At 35.1% G+C, this 20,908-nt stretch overlaps 1 protein-coding gene across 1 annotated transcript in view; it reads right to left on the bottom strand.

Moving 5' to 3' along the window:
- The window catches only part of LOC144976975 (uncharacterized), a 30,899-nt gene extending 16,715 nt beyond the window's left edge, over window positions 1-14,184 (bottom strand). The window contains exons 1-5 of the mRNA XM_078921631.1: window positions 14,061-14,184; window positions 12,388-12,878; window positions 11,702-11,875; window positions 9,619-10,345; window positions 6,977-7,184 (exon numbers count right to left, since the gene is read on the bottom strand). Of these exons, the coding sequence (XP_078777757.1) occupies window positions 6,977-7,184; window positions 9,619-10,345; window positions 11,702-11,875; window positions 12,388-12,829 (1,551 nt within the window). The 5' untranslated portion in view covers window positions 12,830-12,878; window positions 14,061-14,184. The remainder of the gene's footprint in view (window positions 1-6,976; window positions 7,185-9,618; window positions 10,346-11,701; window positions 11,876-12,387; window positions 12,879-14,060) is intronic.
- Window positions 14,185-20,908: the final 6,724 nt, after the last annotated feature.

Here is a 20,908-nt window from a genome sequence, read left to right as displayed (position 1 = left end):
TGTAACGATGATACAAATCGCCCAATAGGCTTCAACAGTCGTGATGTCACTTAACTCGGAATGACGCATAGTAAGTAACTTAGTAATTGATTTTAGCTATCGGAACAATGGCGGACGCCCTTATGAAATACTTCTCCGACGAACATAAAAATGTAACCAGAGGAGAAAAACATTATAAATCTGATCATGTTTTGACTTTTATACATTCTGATCACACGACATGTGGAAAAAGTTCTAGCCAGCATGAAGAATAAAAAGTACCGATTTTCTTTGTTGGAACATAGCTGTTCGTTGCTGGGCGGACGTGACATCAGACTATTGAATCCTATTTGACTTTATGGACAGTTAGAACCCATTGACGTACACTGGTGGATATTTTCTGTCGTACTTTAGAATACAAATACGGTTTAGCAATTTTGGCCATAAATCTCGCCCTTCAATCAAATATCGATCTATTCAAATGATCCTCATTTTGTTTACACTGCAACTTGGGACTTACTTGAGGTATCGTAGGGCTCCCTGAGGTCCCAGGTTTTAGAGTTTTTTGACAAGACGTGGGTTACATTAATCGAACGATAATTTAAAAAAACTAGTTTTCTGGACACATATTTTAATGTATTGTAGGATTGGTAGAACATTCAGAAAACATAATATATGGCAATCTGTACCGTATGAACGAGAATTTGTGGCCCACAGCTGAAAAACCGAATGATTTCGGTATGATTTAGATACTGAGTTTTTAAAAAGAACTTTGAGCATTTATAGAGAATTATATACAAAACGTGCCCAAAGCGCTTTACATAATTTGGTCCCCAGTCAACAGAAAACTTAAATGTTGGACGAGACATGACATTTATCGATAGAATGAAGTTGGCGTCATTCGGGCCTTTGTTATTGTTTTTTGCCATGTACGTTTATTAGTAATTCTCACTTAACTGTATTATCTAGACTATAAAAGTTCATGGTTACACACAGTTTTGTGTGTTGGTCTGTTATACATCCGGATGGTAATGTTGTGAGCTTCTTGGCCAAGCGCATACTATCTATTGGTCGATGTTAATTCTTTTTTCTTTCTGACAGAGACAACAGCCTTAAAGGTCACACAGTCATTTTACACATGAGTGCGGTGAAAGAATGTGAGTGAATAGCCTTTTCCAATGATTTTACGCTGTCCAGAGCGGGACTCAAACCAGGGACTTAAACGTCTTGAAGGCGAGCATCATACCACAAGAACGCAAAGCCACACATTTTGTGGTCTAATAATATTACATTAGGAGGTCCCAACGGCTAAATTGATAGAGCACCCACTTCACACGCAAAGAGACCGAGTTCGATCCCGGCGAACTGATTGGGTAGCTGGGTTTGTTAGATCTGTCGAAAAGTAATTAGAAATAGACTAGCGTCCTATCAAAAGAGTAGTAAGCAATTGCTATTGTCCATACACTCCGGTTCCAGTTGGCCTCATGGCTCTGAAGGATTATTTTATGACATTAGGGTTAAGTTTATCTTTCTGGTTTTACTTTTTATTACATTTTTAGTATGTAGTTTATCGCAACTTAACACGGTCTTGAGACGACGAGTCACATTTGATATTAAACCATTTTCTTTTTCTGTTTACGCGGTAAATGTGGTCTTGTGGTATGAAATTAGCCCTTGTACCAACGAAAAAGGGCTTTTAACTCACATTTTCTCACCACACTCTTGTGCGTCAATAGATTTGTTGCTGTCAGGAAAAAAAGTAAACATCGCCGTTGAGGCGTCATTGCTCGTCCCACCACATCGTAAGTGTTGCTGTTGGCCAGGGACCCATTTTGTCCACGGTTACTGGACACTATATACACTATATAAATGCTCAGGTGCGGTTATGTGGTCTTGTGGTATGACACTCGCTTTCGGATCGGAAGGTCCTGGGTTCGAGCCGCGCGCTCGGCGCATAACTCAGCCCTTTTAAAAGGCTCTTTACTCATATTCTCTCACCGTACTCAGGTGTAAAATGAGTACCTGGTCGATTACAGCGTTGTCTTTGTCCGAAAAATTGTATTATCGCTTAACGGGCGTCATGTCCCATCCTACATGTTAAATGTTGCTGTTGACCAGGGACCACTTGTAAAGTGCTTTGAGCACATTTAGTGGATATTGCGATATATAAAGCTAAATTTTAAGCACAATAAATTCTCAGATTAAGAAAAAAAGAAGTTTGTGACCTTCCGCTTTAAAATGGTCTTGTCTCGGGTGAGCCAGGAACTTGAATTTATCAAAGTATATGAAAACAGGGGTTACTTTCACTTCATTATGGTGTAGAATTAATACAATATTTTATTTTGCAAGAAACTCAAAGCTCATATTTCTGATCATTTTAATCATAAATTTCCTTATACTTATAGGGGTCAAACGTAGCCCTGGCTAACTTAGGCTGTAGACTGAGTACATTCAATTTCCTATCCTGTTCGTGAATAATTTGTGTATCATAGACACTTTACATTTCTATAATTTACTCACCAGAGATACATGAAATATATCAGAAAAAAAAAACTACATGAAACCTAAAATGTTTATATTGCTATTCAAACATTTATTTAGAGAGAACGGATCATCCAAAGGTATTCAAAGAACAACAACAAAGAAACTCCGTGAGTTGTTTCACTTTATTGGTTGGAAATTGAAAGGAATTTTAATTCCGAGATAAAAAGTTCGCGTTCGATTCCGGTACGGTTCGGCAACTAAAACGAGTGAGTTGCATTCACTTTGCTATGATAAAACAAGAGACCGACCGAGAGGAAAAGTCAAATGGATGGCCAGTCGGTTCGGAGAGGAGTAAGAATGTACTCAGTTTACACCCTAACGAAACAAAATCGTCATAACGGAAAACAAAAATCACGGAAAGAAGGTAATTGTGAATTGTAATCAGCACTCAAGCAATGGAATCGTTTGTTTCCTTGAGCACTTTTTACAACTCACTTCTTTTTACTTTCGAGACTTGGTGATCATCATCTTCTTTTGTGATGTAATTTTTTGGTCAGTATCAAGCCTTTAATACGCTTCAACGTCACTTCCCTCGTAATGGCGCATGGTAACTTAGTAACTGGCTCTAAACTATCGGAACAATGGCGGATGCCCTTATGAAATATTTCTCCGACGAGCATAAAAGGGTTTCCAGAGGAAAAAAAATATTATAAATCTGATCATGTTTTTACTTTTACACATTCTCATCACAAGACATATGAAAAGTTCTAGCCAGCATGAAGAATAAAAAGTACAGATTGTCTTTGTTTAGAACCACGATGACCGCCATTGCTCTTTACTCACATTATCTCTTCGTACTCAGGTGTAAAATGAGTTCCTGGCCGTTAACAGCGTTGTCTCTCTCCGAAGTATATGTATGATCGCCCAACAGGCGTCATGTCCCGTCCTTAAGTGTTGCTGTTGACCAGTGACCCCATGTAAAGCACTTTGACCACGTTTAATGGATATTGCGCTATAAAAAAGCTCAATTTATATGTTCACATCGGGGGCAAACTTTTCCCGACATAAGATCGTTTTGAGATGTTAGCAAAGAAACTCATAACATGCCATGGGGAAATATAACAGACCAACACACAAAAGTATGTGTAGCCTTGAACGCTTATGAATGCGTTTGGCTAAGGAGCTCACAACATTACCATCAGGAAGTATAATAGACCAAAACACAAAACTCTGTGTAACCCCGAACTTTTATAGTCTGGATAATACTTATAATCGTGGATGGCAAAAAACAATAACAAACACCCGAGTGACGTCAGCTTCATTCTATCTATAGTCTGGTTCATACAGTTCAGCTAGAAGTATTCATAAACGTGGATGGCAAAAAAAAAAAACAAATAGATACAAAGACTTGAGTGCCGTCAACTTCGTTCTATCTATATTGCATTTTTTTGGCATGTGGTACAACTAGACATAATACCGTCCAGAGATGATGGGTCACATTGTAAATTATACTGTTTGCGTGGACAAGATATTACAGGGCATCGGCCTTTCTGAATCCGTACAATTTCGAAACAGATGATATGTTTATCCTAACCATTATAAGAGCACTCACGGCACAACCAATTTTATCCACCAAAGTCGGTCAAATCATGTTTTTGATTGTGTATTTTGAAAGACCAGCCTACGTAACCGGGATTAATGCAAATGCTGCTGCTTGGAGCTCGAAGAAATATATAAAAATAATTATTTTGCTTACGAATGATGACAGAGGACGTTTCGAGTTTTCCCCTTTGACGACAAAACACGATGATTGAGACGTGTGAACGCGTAAGTACAAAACAAGCGACTGGTACTATGGAAATATGATTTCATATAGCTTACTGGAGGGGGGGGGGGGGGGAGTATATGACAAATTGTGAAGCGCTTTGAGCACGGATAATCCATGGAAATGCGCTCTATAGATAGTATGCGCTTGACTAAGGAGCTCACAACATTGCCATCCGGAAGTATAACGGACCAACACACAAAACTTTGTGCAACCATGATCGTATATAGTCAGGTTAATACAGTTTAGTGAGTATTACCATAAACGCGGATGGCAAAAAAACAATAAAAAAGACCCGAGTGACGTCATTGTCGAACTATCTATAAATATCCATATTTATTTATTTAAACAGTAGAGAGCATTGACCTCTCTGAAGCCATAGAATTTCAAAAGCGATGCTATATTATGCTACCCTATACCGGATGGACCCACTCACAGCTCCATCAATTTTCTCTACCCAAGTCGGTCAAACGTTTTTCGCTGCGTACTTTGAAAGACGTCTGTATTTCGATAACAAATTTGTTTTGATAGAATTTCAGAAAAAATGTTGTGGTTTATCTTTAATTTAATTTGTGTATTGCCTTGAAACCGGGACTTAAATGGACCCAACCGTCTCAAAACAGTTTTATGTCGACTTAAACTGGACTTATAACATTGAATTTTAAGTCAGCATCAGGAATGTTGATATCGGTTAATATGCTTTATAATCTAGTATCAAATATAACTCAAATGCCCTCAAAACGGTTAAATAAAAAAATATATAGCTTGGCTTAGGTTTTCTAACAATTATTTAGTTTATCAAATCCGATGAGTTTGAAAAGGGACTATTATATATTCTTTCCTACAATCTAAACAGAAAATATCTCTCCAAGTATGAAATCAATTTTTACTATGTACATCATCCCATAGTTTCGATTTCAGGCGATAGAACACAATTTACCTTTAGGACACACGTGCGGCTTTGTGCTTCTGTGGTATGAAACCGTAGCCATCGTTATGTTATAGCCTGATACTGAAATCCAAAAGGACTGGCAGTTTGACGTCATTATTTGGTTTTTGCACCGCCTAGTGAGTTGTCGTTAGTAGAGCTCATGGAAACAAGTTATTTCATTGGTTGATACAACTCATGATTTGTTTTCTCTTGTGGCAAAAGACTGGCATTTTGACGTCATTTTTTGGTCAGTGTCAGGTCATAACTTTACGAAGGCCACGATGAAACTCGCCTTCCAGCGGACAGTCCAGGCTTCGAGTCCCGCTTTGAGCTGCGCCTAGTTGAGTCCTTAAAAAATTTATGCTTTTTACTTATTCTCTCACCACACTCAGATGAAACACGGGTATCTGTCACTGTCGGACTAAAAACATTATACTATCGCCTAACAAGCCTCGTGTTTCGTTTAACATGTAAAGTGTTGCCGTTGGCGAGAGACCCAGTATAAAGCGCTTTTTGTAAAATTGTGTGTTATGGCTCTATATAAATACTTATATATTTAATTTCTTAAAATTATTATCATTTTTGAATTTATTTGGCATGTGGTTCATCCAGACATAATACCGTCTCGACACAATTAGTTACATTTATTTTTATTCTATTTGTTTTGAGAATATTTTACAGGGCGTTGACCTTTCCTTGTTGCTTGGTGTTGTTGGCAAGGGACCCCTTATAGATCGCTTTGAGCACGTTTAGGCGTTATTGTTCTATAGATAGAATGAAGGTGACGTCACTCAGGTCTTTGTCTTTTTTTTTTTTTTGCCATCCGCGTTTATGAGTGATCTCACTTACCTGTATTAATCAGAATATAAAAGTTCATGGTTACACATAGTCTTGTGTGTTGGTCCGTATTACTTCCAGATGACAATGTTATGAGCTTCTCAGCCAAGCGCATACAACACACTAATGACCTTTTATAGTCTGGATAATACAGTTAAGTGAGAATTACTCATAAACGTGGATGGCAAAAAAACAATAACAATGACCCGAGTGATGTCATCTTCATTCTATCTATAGATAGTATGCGCTTGGCTAAGAAGCTCACAACATTGCCATCCGGAAGTATACGGACCAACACACAAAACTATGTCCTGTAACTCTGAACGTTTATAGTCTGGTTAATACAGTTTAGTGAGAATTACTCTTAAACGCGGATGGCAAAAAGCAATAACAAAGGCCGGAGTGACGCCAACTTCGATCTATCCATTACTAACCATTACCTCCATTCTCGTCCTCCTCTCCAGCTCGTCCATATCATCTATCATAGGATTCAATAGTCGTAACGTAATTCCTTCCTAATGACGCATGGTAACTTAGTGACACTGGCTCTAAACTATCGGAACAATGGCGGACGCCCGTATGAAATATTTCCCCGGCGAGCATAAAAACGTATCCAGAGAAAAAAAAAACCCCACATAAATGTGATCATGTTTTGACTTTTACACATTCTGATCAAAAGGCATATGAAAAGGGAATGAAAAGTTCTAGCCAGCATGAAGAATAAAAAGTAATGATTTTCTTTGTTTAGAACCAAGATGGTTGCGTGACATCAGACTACTGAATCCAATTCATCGGGCCACTGAGAAACGTTATAGATTACAAATAGTTTTGTGTATTAGTACGCTAAATCCGGTTGGTGGATTTTATGAGTATTTTGCCTAATCGCATAGCATCAATACAAATCTAATTCTAACCGTTACCTCCATTCTAGTCCTCCTCTCCAGCTCGTCCCTATCATCCTCAATTCCTCTAGCCAGTTCTCTCTCAGTGGAATCAAGCTTGTCATAGATACGAGTAAGATTAAGATCCTTGAGCGCCTGCATGAAAGAGGGGAAAGCTCTTTCCCCTCTACGCTGGAGAGTGCCAATGAGAAGACGAATCACTGCCCGGCTGCCTTTACCTTCTGTGCTGTTTCCAGAAAATAAAAACACACACAAAAAAACACAATTATATATGAAAGAGATTAAAAACACGAAGCCATGTCTTTAAGTAAATCTAACTGATAAACTTTGTCTTTATTAACCATTAACTTCAGTACTCTGGAAAAACGCGTATTTAAAGATGGCCAGAAAACTCGACCTTTATATAACAATCGATTTAAATGACCCTAATTTTGGTTTTTTAAAAGTCTCTAATTTGGACTAAGGAAGCCCTCACGAGGTCCAAGGTTTGAGAGTTTTTGCCAAGATAAGGATCATTTAAATCGATCAATATTTGAAGTACAGTTTTCTGGCCAATTTTTTTATACGTGTTTTTTCCAGAGTCCGGTAGTAAACTGGTTTTAGCGAATGTAACATCGACTAGAGAATTTAGAGAGAGAAAAAAAAAACAACCGAAAAACAAAACATACAAAATCCAAAAGATCATGAAATGCTTCAGAGTCAAACCCCTCTTCGGACAAAAACTTAATAGCCTTCAACAGTCGTGACGTCACTTCCCTCGTAATGACGCATAGTAACTTAGCAACTGGTTCTAAACTGTCGGAACAATGGCGGATGCCCTTATAAAATACTTCTCTAACGGTCATAAATGTGTGTCCAGAGGAGAAAAACATTATTAATCTGATCATGTTTTGACTTTTTTACATTCTGATCACATGACACATGAAAACGGTCTCGCTAGCGTGGAGAATAAAAGTACCAATTTTCTTTGTTTAGAACAAAGCTGCTCGTTGCTAGGCGACGTGACATCAGACTTTTGAATCCTATTCCGATAAATACTTCTTTTGAGACGAAAATTATTAGGCCTTCTTACTATCTTTCTTCATATCAAATGTTTTGTATTGCCATGTTTATATTAGGCCTTTAAATGAAATTTTCCTCAAGTTTGAATAGAACATTTATAGATTAGAATATTTATATAACGAGAGTATTCTTCACTCACATTCACACATACACACACACACACACACACACAAAACATATATATATATATATATATACACATATATAATACATACATTACAACTATCATCATCATCATCATCACAGCCATCATTCTTATCATAATTCTATCGTTATTATTACTGTTGGTATTTATTATTACTATTATTATTATTATTATTATTATTATTATTATTATTATTATTATTATTATCATTTAATATTATAATTATAATGATCATCATCATCATCATCATCATCATCATCATCATCATCATCATCATCATCATCATCATTATCATCATTATCATCATCATCATCATCATCATCATCATCATCATCATCATCATCATCATCATCTTCATCATCATCATCATCATCATCATCATCATCATCATCATCATCATTAACCATGATTATTATCACTATTTAGTGTCTCAATATGACCACTACATTTTCATATCAATATCATATCAATCATATCAAAATATCGGGCTTAAAATAGGAAATTTTAAATTAAAACTGATCCTTAAATGCCCTGCCTGATATTGTTGGTTACAAAGTTCTGTTAGCATAATATGTGTCACAAAAGTATTATTATATATAATCACTTAATCAAATTGTATTAAATAAGTTATCATGTTATGTACTCATATATCATATAACTTAATGATATACGTATGTCATTTCGAAAAGTTCTTTGTCAATGGGATATTTAAACTGATTAATGTTATTCGCAATTTTCGTTTGAAATTTCAAATTGGTACATGTTTTTACTGTACGACAAATAAATGAATTATGTCGAATTGAAGTAGAATATCTTGAAATGAAAATTGAAAATTTATGACCGCGTGTGGATGTTATCGGAGAGTATTCAAAATATACATTGTAGTCCATATTATCAAGACCATGAGCCAATGTATACAATTGACTTAAGTCACCTCTTTGTCTTCTTAGTTTAAAGCTGGAAGTCTTAGATATTTTAAACGTTCTTCATAAGACATTTTTTCAAGAGCTGGCACCAACTTTGTGGCTCGTCTCTGGACATTTTCACCAATAATAGACTGTCTTACAAAACAAAGGACGCCATATAACATTCCCATATTACAAAACCGGTACGACAAATGATTTATATAAAGTGATAAGAATATCAGCATCCATATATATCAAATCATCTAACAATAACACCGATGATTTTTGTGACTTTATTGACAATGTTTTGTATATGATTGTCGAAAGTTAGACGACAGTCAAAAATAATACCAAATCTTTTTCTGTCCCAGTATTTTATTATTCAATGTCCTTAGAAGATTCTTAAAGTTAAATGAAATCGACTACAGAACAATTTTTTAAAGTCTTTTACGAATAATTCCAACAGAATATTATTTTGAAATAACATAAAACATAGAAATGTGTAAAAAGAAAAAAAAACACATAAAAAGCACAACAAAATAACTCACTGCATCAATTGATTGTAATCAAGATGTGTTATCACACCGTCCATAAACAGCTTTTTTATTATTTCATTCGAATCCAAGTTTTCTTCCAAATATTGTAATTCCGATCGTAAGGTTTCCTTTTCCGTCGCTTTCATCGGTCTAAGCTGCCACGTGACTGGGTTCATACTAATTATATCCGCGCCGCTACGTTTAAATGTAGGTATTGATGATGTCTCTTGATCTTTCACAACTTCTGCGGCTTGTTTTGTATCCGTTATAGTTGGATAATTGAAATTGTGAATATTTTGATTTTTGTAGAATAATCGAAATAAAAGACTGTCAAGTTTTCTTGCTGATAGAAGCATCGAATTATCGTCGTTAAAATCATTTCTACCTTCGTCGATTTTATTATTATCTCGATGGTAGCCATCAGGTTCTTTAGATGATGATAAAGGTTTTGGTATACTATGTCGGCGAGAAGGGTGTTTTCTTTGGTAGGAAAATGATGAATAAGGGATATCTGTCACTGCTCGGCTAGATGTGTATGCTGGTGTTGGATGGTTTGTCCATCTTACACTTTCTGGGATGTGTAGTGGTGGGATGGAATAAGACGTGTAATTCGATTGGCTGGTCATAAGCGTGACGTCATCTCTCGACTCGTTAGCCGTTATTTGATCGGTTGTTTGTTGTTGAGGTTGTTGTGACGCAATATCTTCAACAGTATGGAGTGAAGGGTAATGTGGATCTTCTGTAGAAATGTTTGAAAATAAAATTAATATAGTTTAGTACATGGAATTATGATAAAACCAACCCCAATTGGACCAGACAGATTAATTGAATTTAAGCAAGGTTGATTTTATCCATCATCAATGGAGCACACTTGTTTTGGGACCAACAAGAGGTGTTGACTTTAAGTAGAAGTTGACTTTAACAGTGTTGACTTAATGCGGATTCCACTGTATTTTGATTTTGAAAAAAACAAACAAACTTTGCAACCTACTGCAGCATGCTAGTATTTTGTCGGGATAAAGAATGCATCAAAACGAAATTTAAAGTTATATGATAAATATTACATGTTAGTGTTTTGCAGCTAACGAAACTGCGTTCATTGTTTAAAATAAAAAGTAGATATAAAGACCAAGTTACATATTTTTAATTGCTCAGGCAAATCTCAACACCTATAGTATAATATAGTATAATATATTATATTATTGATATACCAAATTTGTTCCGTTATTTTGTTGTTTGTTTTTTGGGGGTTTTTTTGGGACGGGGGTTGTTTTTCTTTTTATTCTGTTTTTTTTTTTAATTGCTTTTTTTTTTTTTGGTTGTTTTGTTCTCTGTTTATTTGTCATGTTTTTTTTTGGTTATTGTTCTCCCTGTTTGTGGTTGCTTTTTTTATTTGTGGTTTTTTTTTTTTTTTTTAGTCAGATGAAGCCATTTAAAATCTGATTATAACTCAGGTAAATCTCAAAATCTTCCAAATTTGAAGATAGAACCAATTAATCAACAGCCGACAAAATGCGACCTACCGTCACAACTATGTATTATGTCGTGGGGGCCCAATGCTTTCAATTTGAAATAAAAAAGGAAAATTAGAATTATAGGTTATATTTATATTTATGCTCTTTTTTTGAATAAAGTAGATGCAGTTGCTTTTATATTAAAAGGTTGAAACTTCGAATTTTTAAGGATCCCACTTTAATATTTACTTTTGGAAATTTATCTCACTCTGATATAATACGTGTTTGAGCTTCGGATCACAAATGTTGGGTTACGGCAAAAGGATAGGACTTTTCTAAGATATGTTATGTAATATGTCTACTGTCGTGATTTGAATAAAAATCAACACATTAAGAAACTATTGACCATAAAACTCGTCCGTAAAATTAATATTGAACCATTAAAATGAGCCCTCCCCTCCTCCCACACACACACACATGATGCCAACAATTCTCAAACCTGGGACTTCCGTGAGATTTCCCTGAACTTGACAAGATGAGGGCCATTTCAATCGATCAATCGATATTCGCAGGACGAGTTTTCTGGGCAAAATTTGAATTCATGGTTGTTTATTTCTTTTAAAACCTGGCGTTATACTTACCCGTTAGTTTCTTCCACTCTTCTTCAAGTTTATCTTCCGTGATCATCTCTTCCGTGACATCATTATCAGTCACATCAACACCTTTATCGTCGTCTTTATCATCTTTAGAATCATCCATCATTTTTTCATCAGGCTGCATTGCATCTGTATTGTTTTCATCTACTTCCTCTTTATCTGAAATTTGTAACATGAAGATAAAGAATACCTATTTTTCCTTACTATTCTCTCTCTCTCTCTCTCTCTCTCTCTCTCTCTCTCTCTCTCTCTCTCTCTCTCTCTCTCTCTCTTTCTCTCTCTCTCTCTCTCTCTCCCTCTCTCTCTCTCTCTCTCATTATTATAAATGGATAAACATTCACTGAACCAGTGGGGAAAAAAGTACTATACCATCTCAATTGTAATTATGTCGGGATGAACTAGGTATTGGAACTCGACTTTTTAGTGAGCTCAATATAAAAACTACAGTTTCATGGGGATAAAAAAAAACAAGAAAAACAAACAAACAAACAAAAAACAACACAAAATTCCAGATTCTTGATATTATAACTCTAATTTTACTATTGAGGGTGTGATTTATCCCGATATCATACTGTTTTGAGACGGTTAGGCAAGCATGTATAGCTTGCAATGTGCTACAATTGCAGAATTCTTTATATCGAACGTCTTCAACATTCTACATTTCAACTCACCTGCATTGAACGATTCCTTTGCTGTTTCTTCATTCTCAATATCTACTTTAGTATCGCCTCCTTCTTTGGATTGAGATTCATCAAGAGTCACAGCAGAAGTTTTTTCCTCGCCTGCAATTATGTCACCGGTATCCACTTCCTTTTCCGTACTTTTATCCATTGAATCTTCTTCAGTTTTGTCTAGTTCATTTTTATCATTATTTCCATCTATTTTCGTCTTATTAGACAATATACTATCCATCCCATTTCTGTCTTCATACCTATCGTTATCATCTACTTCAACTATCGTATCGTTACTTTCTTTCACCGGCGTGTTTTCTTTATTTTGCTCTGCGATTGTTTCTATACGAGGTGACGTTACACCTGCTTCCTGCGTTGATCTTCTTCTCGGCACGGACTGTCTCCTGCCTCGTTTAGGCCTTGGCACGGATGCTGGTCTCATTTTTCAATGTTCATAAATCTGTGAATTGCTTACGATGTGTATGATAGCTCTGCAACAGAAATGTGATATATTTTGATATAATTAAGAAGGCAAAATGACGATTTGTACAATGACGAATATCTTTCTCCTCCAATTTGGCCAGAAAGCATTTGAAGCTGTACCAAAAGGATGTTCTTGTGCCGATCGCCACACAAATACTCCAAAACTAATTTATCTAGAAAAGTGGGAGGAATTTGCTGTCATCTGTTTCTCTCGATCAAAAACTGAAAATTAATTCAAAAACGGATGATCTTGCATCAAGATTGTAGTAGTTTTTAAAGTGTCATAAAAGCGTGGACAAAGTTGATTGTTTGTCCACAAGATTTTAAAAATTTAATTTGACTAACAAAGTTTGCTATTCTATCGGAGCTAGGTCGCCAGTAGCATTTGGTTTATCTTACACTGTCTAACTATTATAAATTGATGAAAATGAATTTTTGTCCCTAGTTGTTTTTCAAAATACCTTGTTATTGGAGTATTTTTGTGGCGAACGTCACATTAACATCTATTTGACACGGCTTCTTTTACAGCGTCAGAATCTATCAATACCAAAAAAGACACTTCAAAATATGTTAAATATTAGAGTTTAAATTTCAAGAAGACTCAAACTTAAGACCATTTGACACGTTGATGGAGAATGTCCATCCAAAAAAACTCAATTAATAGAACGCTATCCTTACAAGCAAATGGATCAGCATCGAGCCAGGTTTATCGTCGTTTTGCTCTGTCACCCTCAGACCACTCAGATTTGATTAGCTAATCAGGTATGCCAGAAATCTGACAGATATTATTCTAAGGTGAACTAGTGTCCTATCCAGAGTGTAACAAGTAATTATCATTGTCCATTCAACTTATCAATTAACCAGGATTAACCCAGTGTGTCGTACTTAAAATAAAATGATATTCCAATAAAGGCTTGAAATAAACTTCAGATATTAAAAGTTATGAAAAAGACCATACACCACATTGATTTCTCTTGCAACATTTTGGATTTTCCTGAATAACCAGAATCACATATGAACACAAAGTAAAATATTCATTTTCAACGATGATGAACGGATTGATATATCCACAAGTGTCTTCGATGAATTAAACAAATTAATATGTTCATTGTCTATCTAAAATGAATTTGTGACACAATTTCTGTAAACAAAAAAATATAATAAAGAAACGATGAATAAAGATACAATACCTAAATTATGATTTCAATAATTTTTTTAAAAACATTTTTTTAAAAATGAATTCATCACAGAATTAATTTTTAATGCCTAAATGATTTTCAATACGAAACCCTTAGCATTACAGTAAAAAATGCTAACCTTATCATTGGGTTCAAAGCATTAACGGGACTGATCTCTTTATCAATAAACTAAAACTTTCGATCGCAATTAACCGTTAGACGGCGGAACTTTTAATCTTAGATTATTCTTTTGACTTAAATAAACAGCCAATGGTGATTCATTGACAAAGCTGTTACTATATCGGATAGAACTTGGTGTTGACAATTGAATCTCAATGTATGGTCAAAAATATGAAATGAAATAGTAAATAATAAAATTCCCTTAAGGGAAATTTGTCTTTTGGGTCTATTCCAAGGAGATACTTGAATAACCCAGGCGAAAACCGCAGTACAGCGCAGTTTAGTGAACTAGGGCGAGGTAACTTGCTCAAGGCCACACAGCGCAGCGGGTATTCGAACTCGATACCTCTCAGGTACGAATACGAAGCAAAGACTGTACCGCTGAGAAACGAGAACAATGATGAATAAATAGAATATTGTTTTCTAAACAGAAAACAATCAGAATTCCGTTTTTGTACACTTTTTAAGTTTATATTCATTATTTAGCATCTTAATTTATTAAAATTAACATTTATTCGTATATACTTCCAAGGGTTTTACCATGGTCAATTCGCTTCAAAATTGTTTGATTTATTCCCCAAGCAGTCCACATGTAATTATATTTCAATTCAATTCCAAACAGTACCAGTCCCCTGTTAGGCGTCCTGTTTGTAGTAACACTCTTAAAATACCCGTCACTGCCTATAGCCAGGTGCTCATTCACACCTGAGTCGAGTAATCTACTTCATCCACACTTTCACAGCATTAGCAACAACAATCTATGTAAGAAACTAACTGTTGATATTTTATTTGTTAAAACGTTAAGATTTTGGTATTAGAATGGCGTTAACATTAACTCCAACTCGGCTTGCAAGGAATTAACGACACTTATCGATGTATATCAACCGATCTCCTTATCAAGAGCACCAAACACTATTGAACTCTGACAAAACACTATTTTCTCATTTTGACCAGAAAAAAACATAAATAATATATCGAAAAAGAAAGATGCTTCTTCCCTCTAAGCTGTCAAAAAGCTTTGAAAGGAGACCTTAAAGAAGAAGAAGTCTCAGGTTAAAGACTTTTTGTACGTATTGGATATACCAGCAATCACGTAATATATCATGTATAATCATTTCTGACATAAATGAGAGAGAAAAAAAGTGTTTTGGTATTGTATGACAGAAAATCCCTTAAATTGTCAATAGAGATCGGATTGTCGGGTTGCCGATTGCGCTCAAGACAAATACACCAAGCAGGCTAAACGCCGCTGCGTTCAATAAAGGGTTCCCTTTCAGTTCCTTTCACTGATAATAGATACGGTTCTTGGAGCTTTTCAAACGACCCTTGTGTTGAAAGAGAAAGTCTTAATGTTATTCAGGCCTGTGATAATCTGATTTTTATCAGATAGTTTGTCATTGACTGTCGCCTTTCAATAGTTCGACATACGCTTTGACAACTATACGCTATTGAAATATTTCATACAGATTTATCAGATCAATTTGTCCTTGTATAATAAGATATATATATATATACATAAACCGACGTGTACATGCAGGTCTGACATCGGAGCGTACTTCTAGGTCTAGTTTAACATTGTTGTAATGGACACTATTTTTTGAGATTTCCATTACAACAATGAACCCATAATGAATGGGTTATCAGACCTGCAAATAAGTGCACGTCGACATATACCAATAGAGAGGGTTGATATTTGCATGTAATTTGATTTGCTTTACCTTTCTCGCTGAAAATAGGTTTTTGATAAATGATGCCATCGTTTGGGAGATCCTTGGAAATAGTTTATGTACTTGACCAGATTTAATTGTTAAAAGTTTTAGGGAAAAGTCATAAATGACAGCTATCCCATTTTTGATGAATTATTAAAGTTAAATTTGAGAGATAATGTGTAAACGCTAATGTATATTTCATAATTTCATAATACATAGGCGTGACAGAGATAGCTCAATGACAGGAAAACAAAAAGGTGGTGGTATTTGTGTGTATGTCAACAAAAACTGGTGCAAAAGCTGTCGAACTACACGTTCATTATGTGAAAAGGACATCGAGCTCATTTCCCTCTCTCTTAGACCCCACTATTTACCTCGGGAATTCCCACTTATTTATGTCATTGCTGTGTACGTCCCTCCTGATGCGAATGCTAACACAGCTTTACGGGTAATTGAGGAGGAATCATTTAATTTTTTAAGAAAACATCCTGATGCCCCCGTAATAATTCTTGGTGATTTCAATCACTGCCCTCCTATAAATTCTTTTTATCAACACGTCTCTGTTCCTACCAGACGAGATAAAACCCTGGATCTGTGCTATACAAATATTAAAAATTCATACAGAAGCGTTCAAAAAGTAAAAATAGGAAATTCAGATCACAATAGTGTGTTGTTGATTCCAACCTACAAAACTAAATTAAGACAACATAAAGCGATTGTGAAAGAAACTCGTCTTTGGTCAACAGAAAATATAAACAAACTCCAAGGTTGTTTTGACTGCACAATATGGGATGAACTCATGTCTGATAACATGTCACTGGACGAGTGGGTTGATGTTGTCACGTCTTATATTCATTTCTGTTGTGATTTGTGCGTGGACACTAAAAGGATTAAAATATTTAACAACAACAAACCTTGGGTCAACAAACGAGTTAAGTTATTTATAAATATGAAGAAAATCGCTCATATGAGTGGGGACAAAAACAAGCAGCACGAGGCAGAAAAACAATTAAAGAGGGTAATTTATGAAGAAAAACGTAAATATAAAGATAAAATGGAAACAAACCTTAAAAATTCAAATGCATCGCAGGCGTGGAGGATGATTAAAGAAATGGGTGGCGTTAACAACAAAAAGACAGATTTTAACAATGACACACATATGAATATCGAGGAATTAAATAAGTTTTACTGTCGATTCGACACCATTGACAACGTACTTTCAAAAATTAATATCATAACAAAAAATACGTCTCCTCCGCCAGAAATCGAAGAAGAGGCGGTCATCAATGTTCTTAAATTATGTAAAAAGAAAAAAGCACCAGGTCCAGATGGACTTAGTGGGGAACTCATTTCAAACTGTAACAACCAACTAGCTGTCCCTTTCTTGCCTATTTTCCAACGTTCAATAGATGAACAGAAAATCCCAATTATATGGAAAACATCGACTATAATTCCAGTACCCAAAAAGAATCCACCAACTCAGCTGAATGATTATAGACCTGTTGCTTTAACATCAATTATTATGAAATGTCTGGAAAAGATTCTGAAAAGAGAGCTGTTGCAATTTATATATGACCAACACATACTTGATCCATATCAGTTTGCCTACCAACAAAATCTTAGTGTGGAAGACGCACTCCTCACAGTGATGCATTCAATATCAAATCACTTGGATGTTTCACCCGCCAACTACTGCCGAATCCTATACGTCGATTTTTCGTCTGCCTTTAATGCCATGAAAACCAACATATTAATTAGTAAACTGCATGCTCTAAACCTTCCCCATTACCTCATCAACTGGTATAACAACTTTCTCATCGATCGCCCCCAACATGTCAGAGTAGGCTCAAATATATCATCAGTAAAAACTCTTTCAAACGGATGCCCACAAGGTGTGTAAGCTCACCTCTACTTTACATCCTCTATACAAACGATTGTGTGGCTAGCTTTGATAACTGCCAACTCATCAAGTATGCTGATGACACCGCAATACTCGGCCTGCTCAATGATTCCGTCTCCGAATTTAAATACACTGAGCAAGTTAGTAAATTCAGCAAATGGTGTGCCGATAACTGTCTAGAGCTCAATGTAACAAAAACAAAGGAGCAACTGTTTGATCACAGAAAAATAGGAAAAAGAGCAAGACAAATAACAAAAATTAACAATCAGGCGGTTGAAACTGTTGAAACGTTTAAATACCTTGGTGTAATTATAGATAACAGTCTAAGATTTGAATCGCACACCAACAATGTCATCAAAAAATGTAACCAGCGCTTGTATATACTCAGAAAATTAAGGTCTTTCAATGTGAACAGAAAGACCATGATACAAATCTACAAGTCATTAATATTGAGTATCGTTTCGTTTGGCATCACAACGTGGTATGGAAGCTGTGGAACAAAAGAAAAATCCAAACTACATAGAACCCTCAGAGAGGCTTCAAAAATAATTAACACAGACCTTAGAAGCCTTGACACAACTTATATTAATGCAGTTGAGAAGAAATCTTTTAACATTATCAACGAAAAGAGGCATCCGCTGAACGAAAAATTCCAACTTCTGCGCTCCGGAAGACGGTATCTAGAAGCATAATGTCGGACAAATCGACATAAGACAACCTTCATTCCAACCGCCATAAAATTAATTAACAAATCTTCTGTGGAAAAATGAGACAACCAATGAAAATAACGAGAAGCAGTGTCGTGAATCATCATCATCGACATTGCCGCCGTCGTTATCATCATCATCATCATCATCATCATCATCATCATCATCATCATCATCATCATCATCATCATCATCATTATCGTAGTCATCATCATCATCATCATCATCATCATCATCATCATCATCATCATCATCATCATCACAATCATTGCCATCTTCTTCTTAATATAAGACACTATATTTATAATATGGTTATCTGCTGTCCCAGCAAATATATCGTATCGTTCTATCTGTCTGTGTGTGTGTCTGTGTGTATGTATATATGTATGTATGTATGTATGTATGTATGTATGTATGTATGTATGTATGTATGTATGTATGTATGTATGTATGTATGTATGAATGTAGGCATGCATATACGATGATATGCTGGTTTGTATGTATGTCTGCATGTATGTATGTATGTATGTATGTATGTATGTATATGTGTTTGTATGTACGCTCATTTCTTTTGTATACACGTGTAGAAACAATGTGCAAGCGTGTATGTTCGTGTATGGCTGTGCCTGTATTTGTAAATGTGTTGATGTTCATACCATGAACCAAACTGAGCATTGTTTACCTCACATGAATTGCCTTTAATTTGGACAATAAAGATTATTATTATTATTATTATTATTATTATTATTATTATTATTATTATTATTATTATTATTGAAACCAATGTTATGATAAAGATTAAACACACGAGCGGTGACACATTAACCCAGAGGAAAATAAACTGTCAATTATGACCAGCCGCCTCAAAACGGAATTAGCGGGGTTGGTCTAAAGCGTAAAAATTTGAAACAGCGAAAACGCGGAGACTTGGATTCTATTTATAATATGAGTGTATTGGTCATAGTTTGTAAAAGTGATAAAATATACACTTTAAATTTCTCGTCATTTTAAGTCTAAGATTACCTTTTGACATCGAGATCGAATTGACATGATACCAGCATGCATGTATTTGCAGGTCTGATAATCGGTCGCCATTATGGGCCTGTTTTAACATCGTTGTTATGGACAATAATTTGCATTAGTTTTTTCGAGTATTTTCATTACAATAATGTGACCATACCAAATTGGGTTATCAGACCTGCAAATAAGTAACGTCATATAATATTCATTTTGAAATTGGTCACAATGATTAAAACTTAAGTAAAAGTCATTTTGCAACCAGTTGTTTCACTTGTAGTTTTATGTTTGGATGACCCAGCCCTGAGAATGTCATTGAAATCCAACTGAAACTAAATTTGACAGACATGTTTGTCATAAACACCAGATGTAATTATTGTTTTCTAAAACGAAGTTGTGGCTTTTTTTGGTTTTTGGAGTAAGGAGAGTGGCATAGCAGATTGATTTCAAAGCTATCTTTATTCACAGACTCATAATAATGGACTCACAGTCCAATGAGGAAAAGTTATTTCACAATTGCGAAAATGTTTAAAAGTTTTCTTTTTATATAATTTTCTTCCGACGTACACATATTAACAGATCTGATAACCAATCATAATTATGGGATTGATTTAACATGTTAGTAATTGACAATATTTTGCGTTGGTTTGAGAGTATTTTATTCTCGAACAACAACGAGGCCATATTTATTATTATCAGCTGTAAAAGCTGTAAATATGTTTACCTCGATTTCTTCACAGTTGGTAACTTTAATATCTTTCTAAAAACGGATCACATTATTAAACAAGATCAAATTTTATTCTACTACATAAATTGTATTAATCTTAGCTAAAAACAATAAATACGAACATCTCGTATTATCATGGTTATTGCTGCATAAGTCAAAGGCCATTTACAAAGATTTGCAAAAAAAAAAAAAAAAGAAACGTTCAGTCAAAATTGGTCCCTATTATCTCATATATGATTATCATTTATTTACAAATCATGAGCCTATCAAAAATAATCAATTAAAAAACGTTTTCACACTCATCAAATACACTCTACTAGTTATGAGCTCTCCCTGTCAATTTGAAATCATTTATACTTTTTGATTATAGATTTTAAAAGGTTGACTCTTTATTTATATTTATGCTTCATTTCAGATCAATCTGGGCATTATGTTTAAATTTTAATCGCATGACTAGAAGTGAAATATAAAATAATATAATCTTAAATATGAAACGTTCGCGCGCCTTTGCGCGCCCTCTTAATGTAAGTATATGGATTTCTTTTTTTCCTTATTGCAACAAATTAATTTAACCCGATCTAAATATTCTGTATGATCCTGGGCTATAAAATCAATTCAAG

This window comes from Berghia stephanieae, chromosome 7, assembly GCF_034508935.2.
Source record: "Berghia stephanieae isolate SIO BIC M18660-M18661 chromosome 7, UCSD_Bste_1.3, whole genome shotgun sequence".
NCBI lineage: Eukaryota > Metazoa > Mollusca > Gastropoda > Nudibranchia > Aeolidiidae > Berghia > Berghia stephanieae.
The sequence above is the reverse complement of the archived record's forward strand: the minus strand, read 5'-3'. Positions and strand labels throughout refer to the sequence as shown.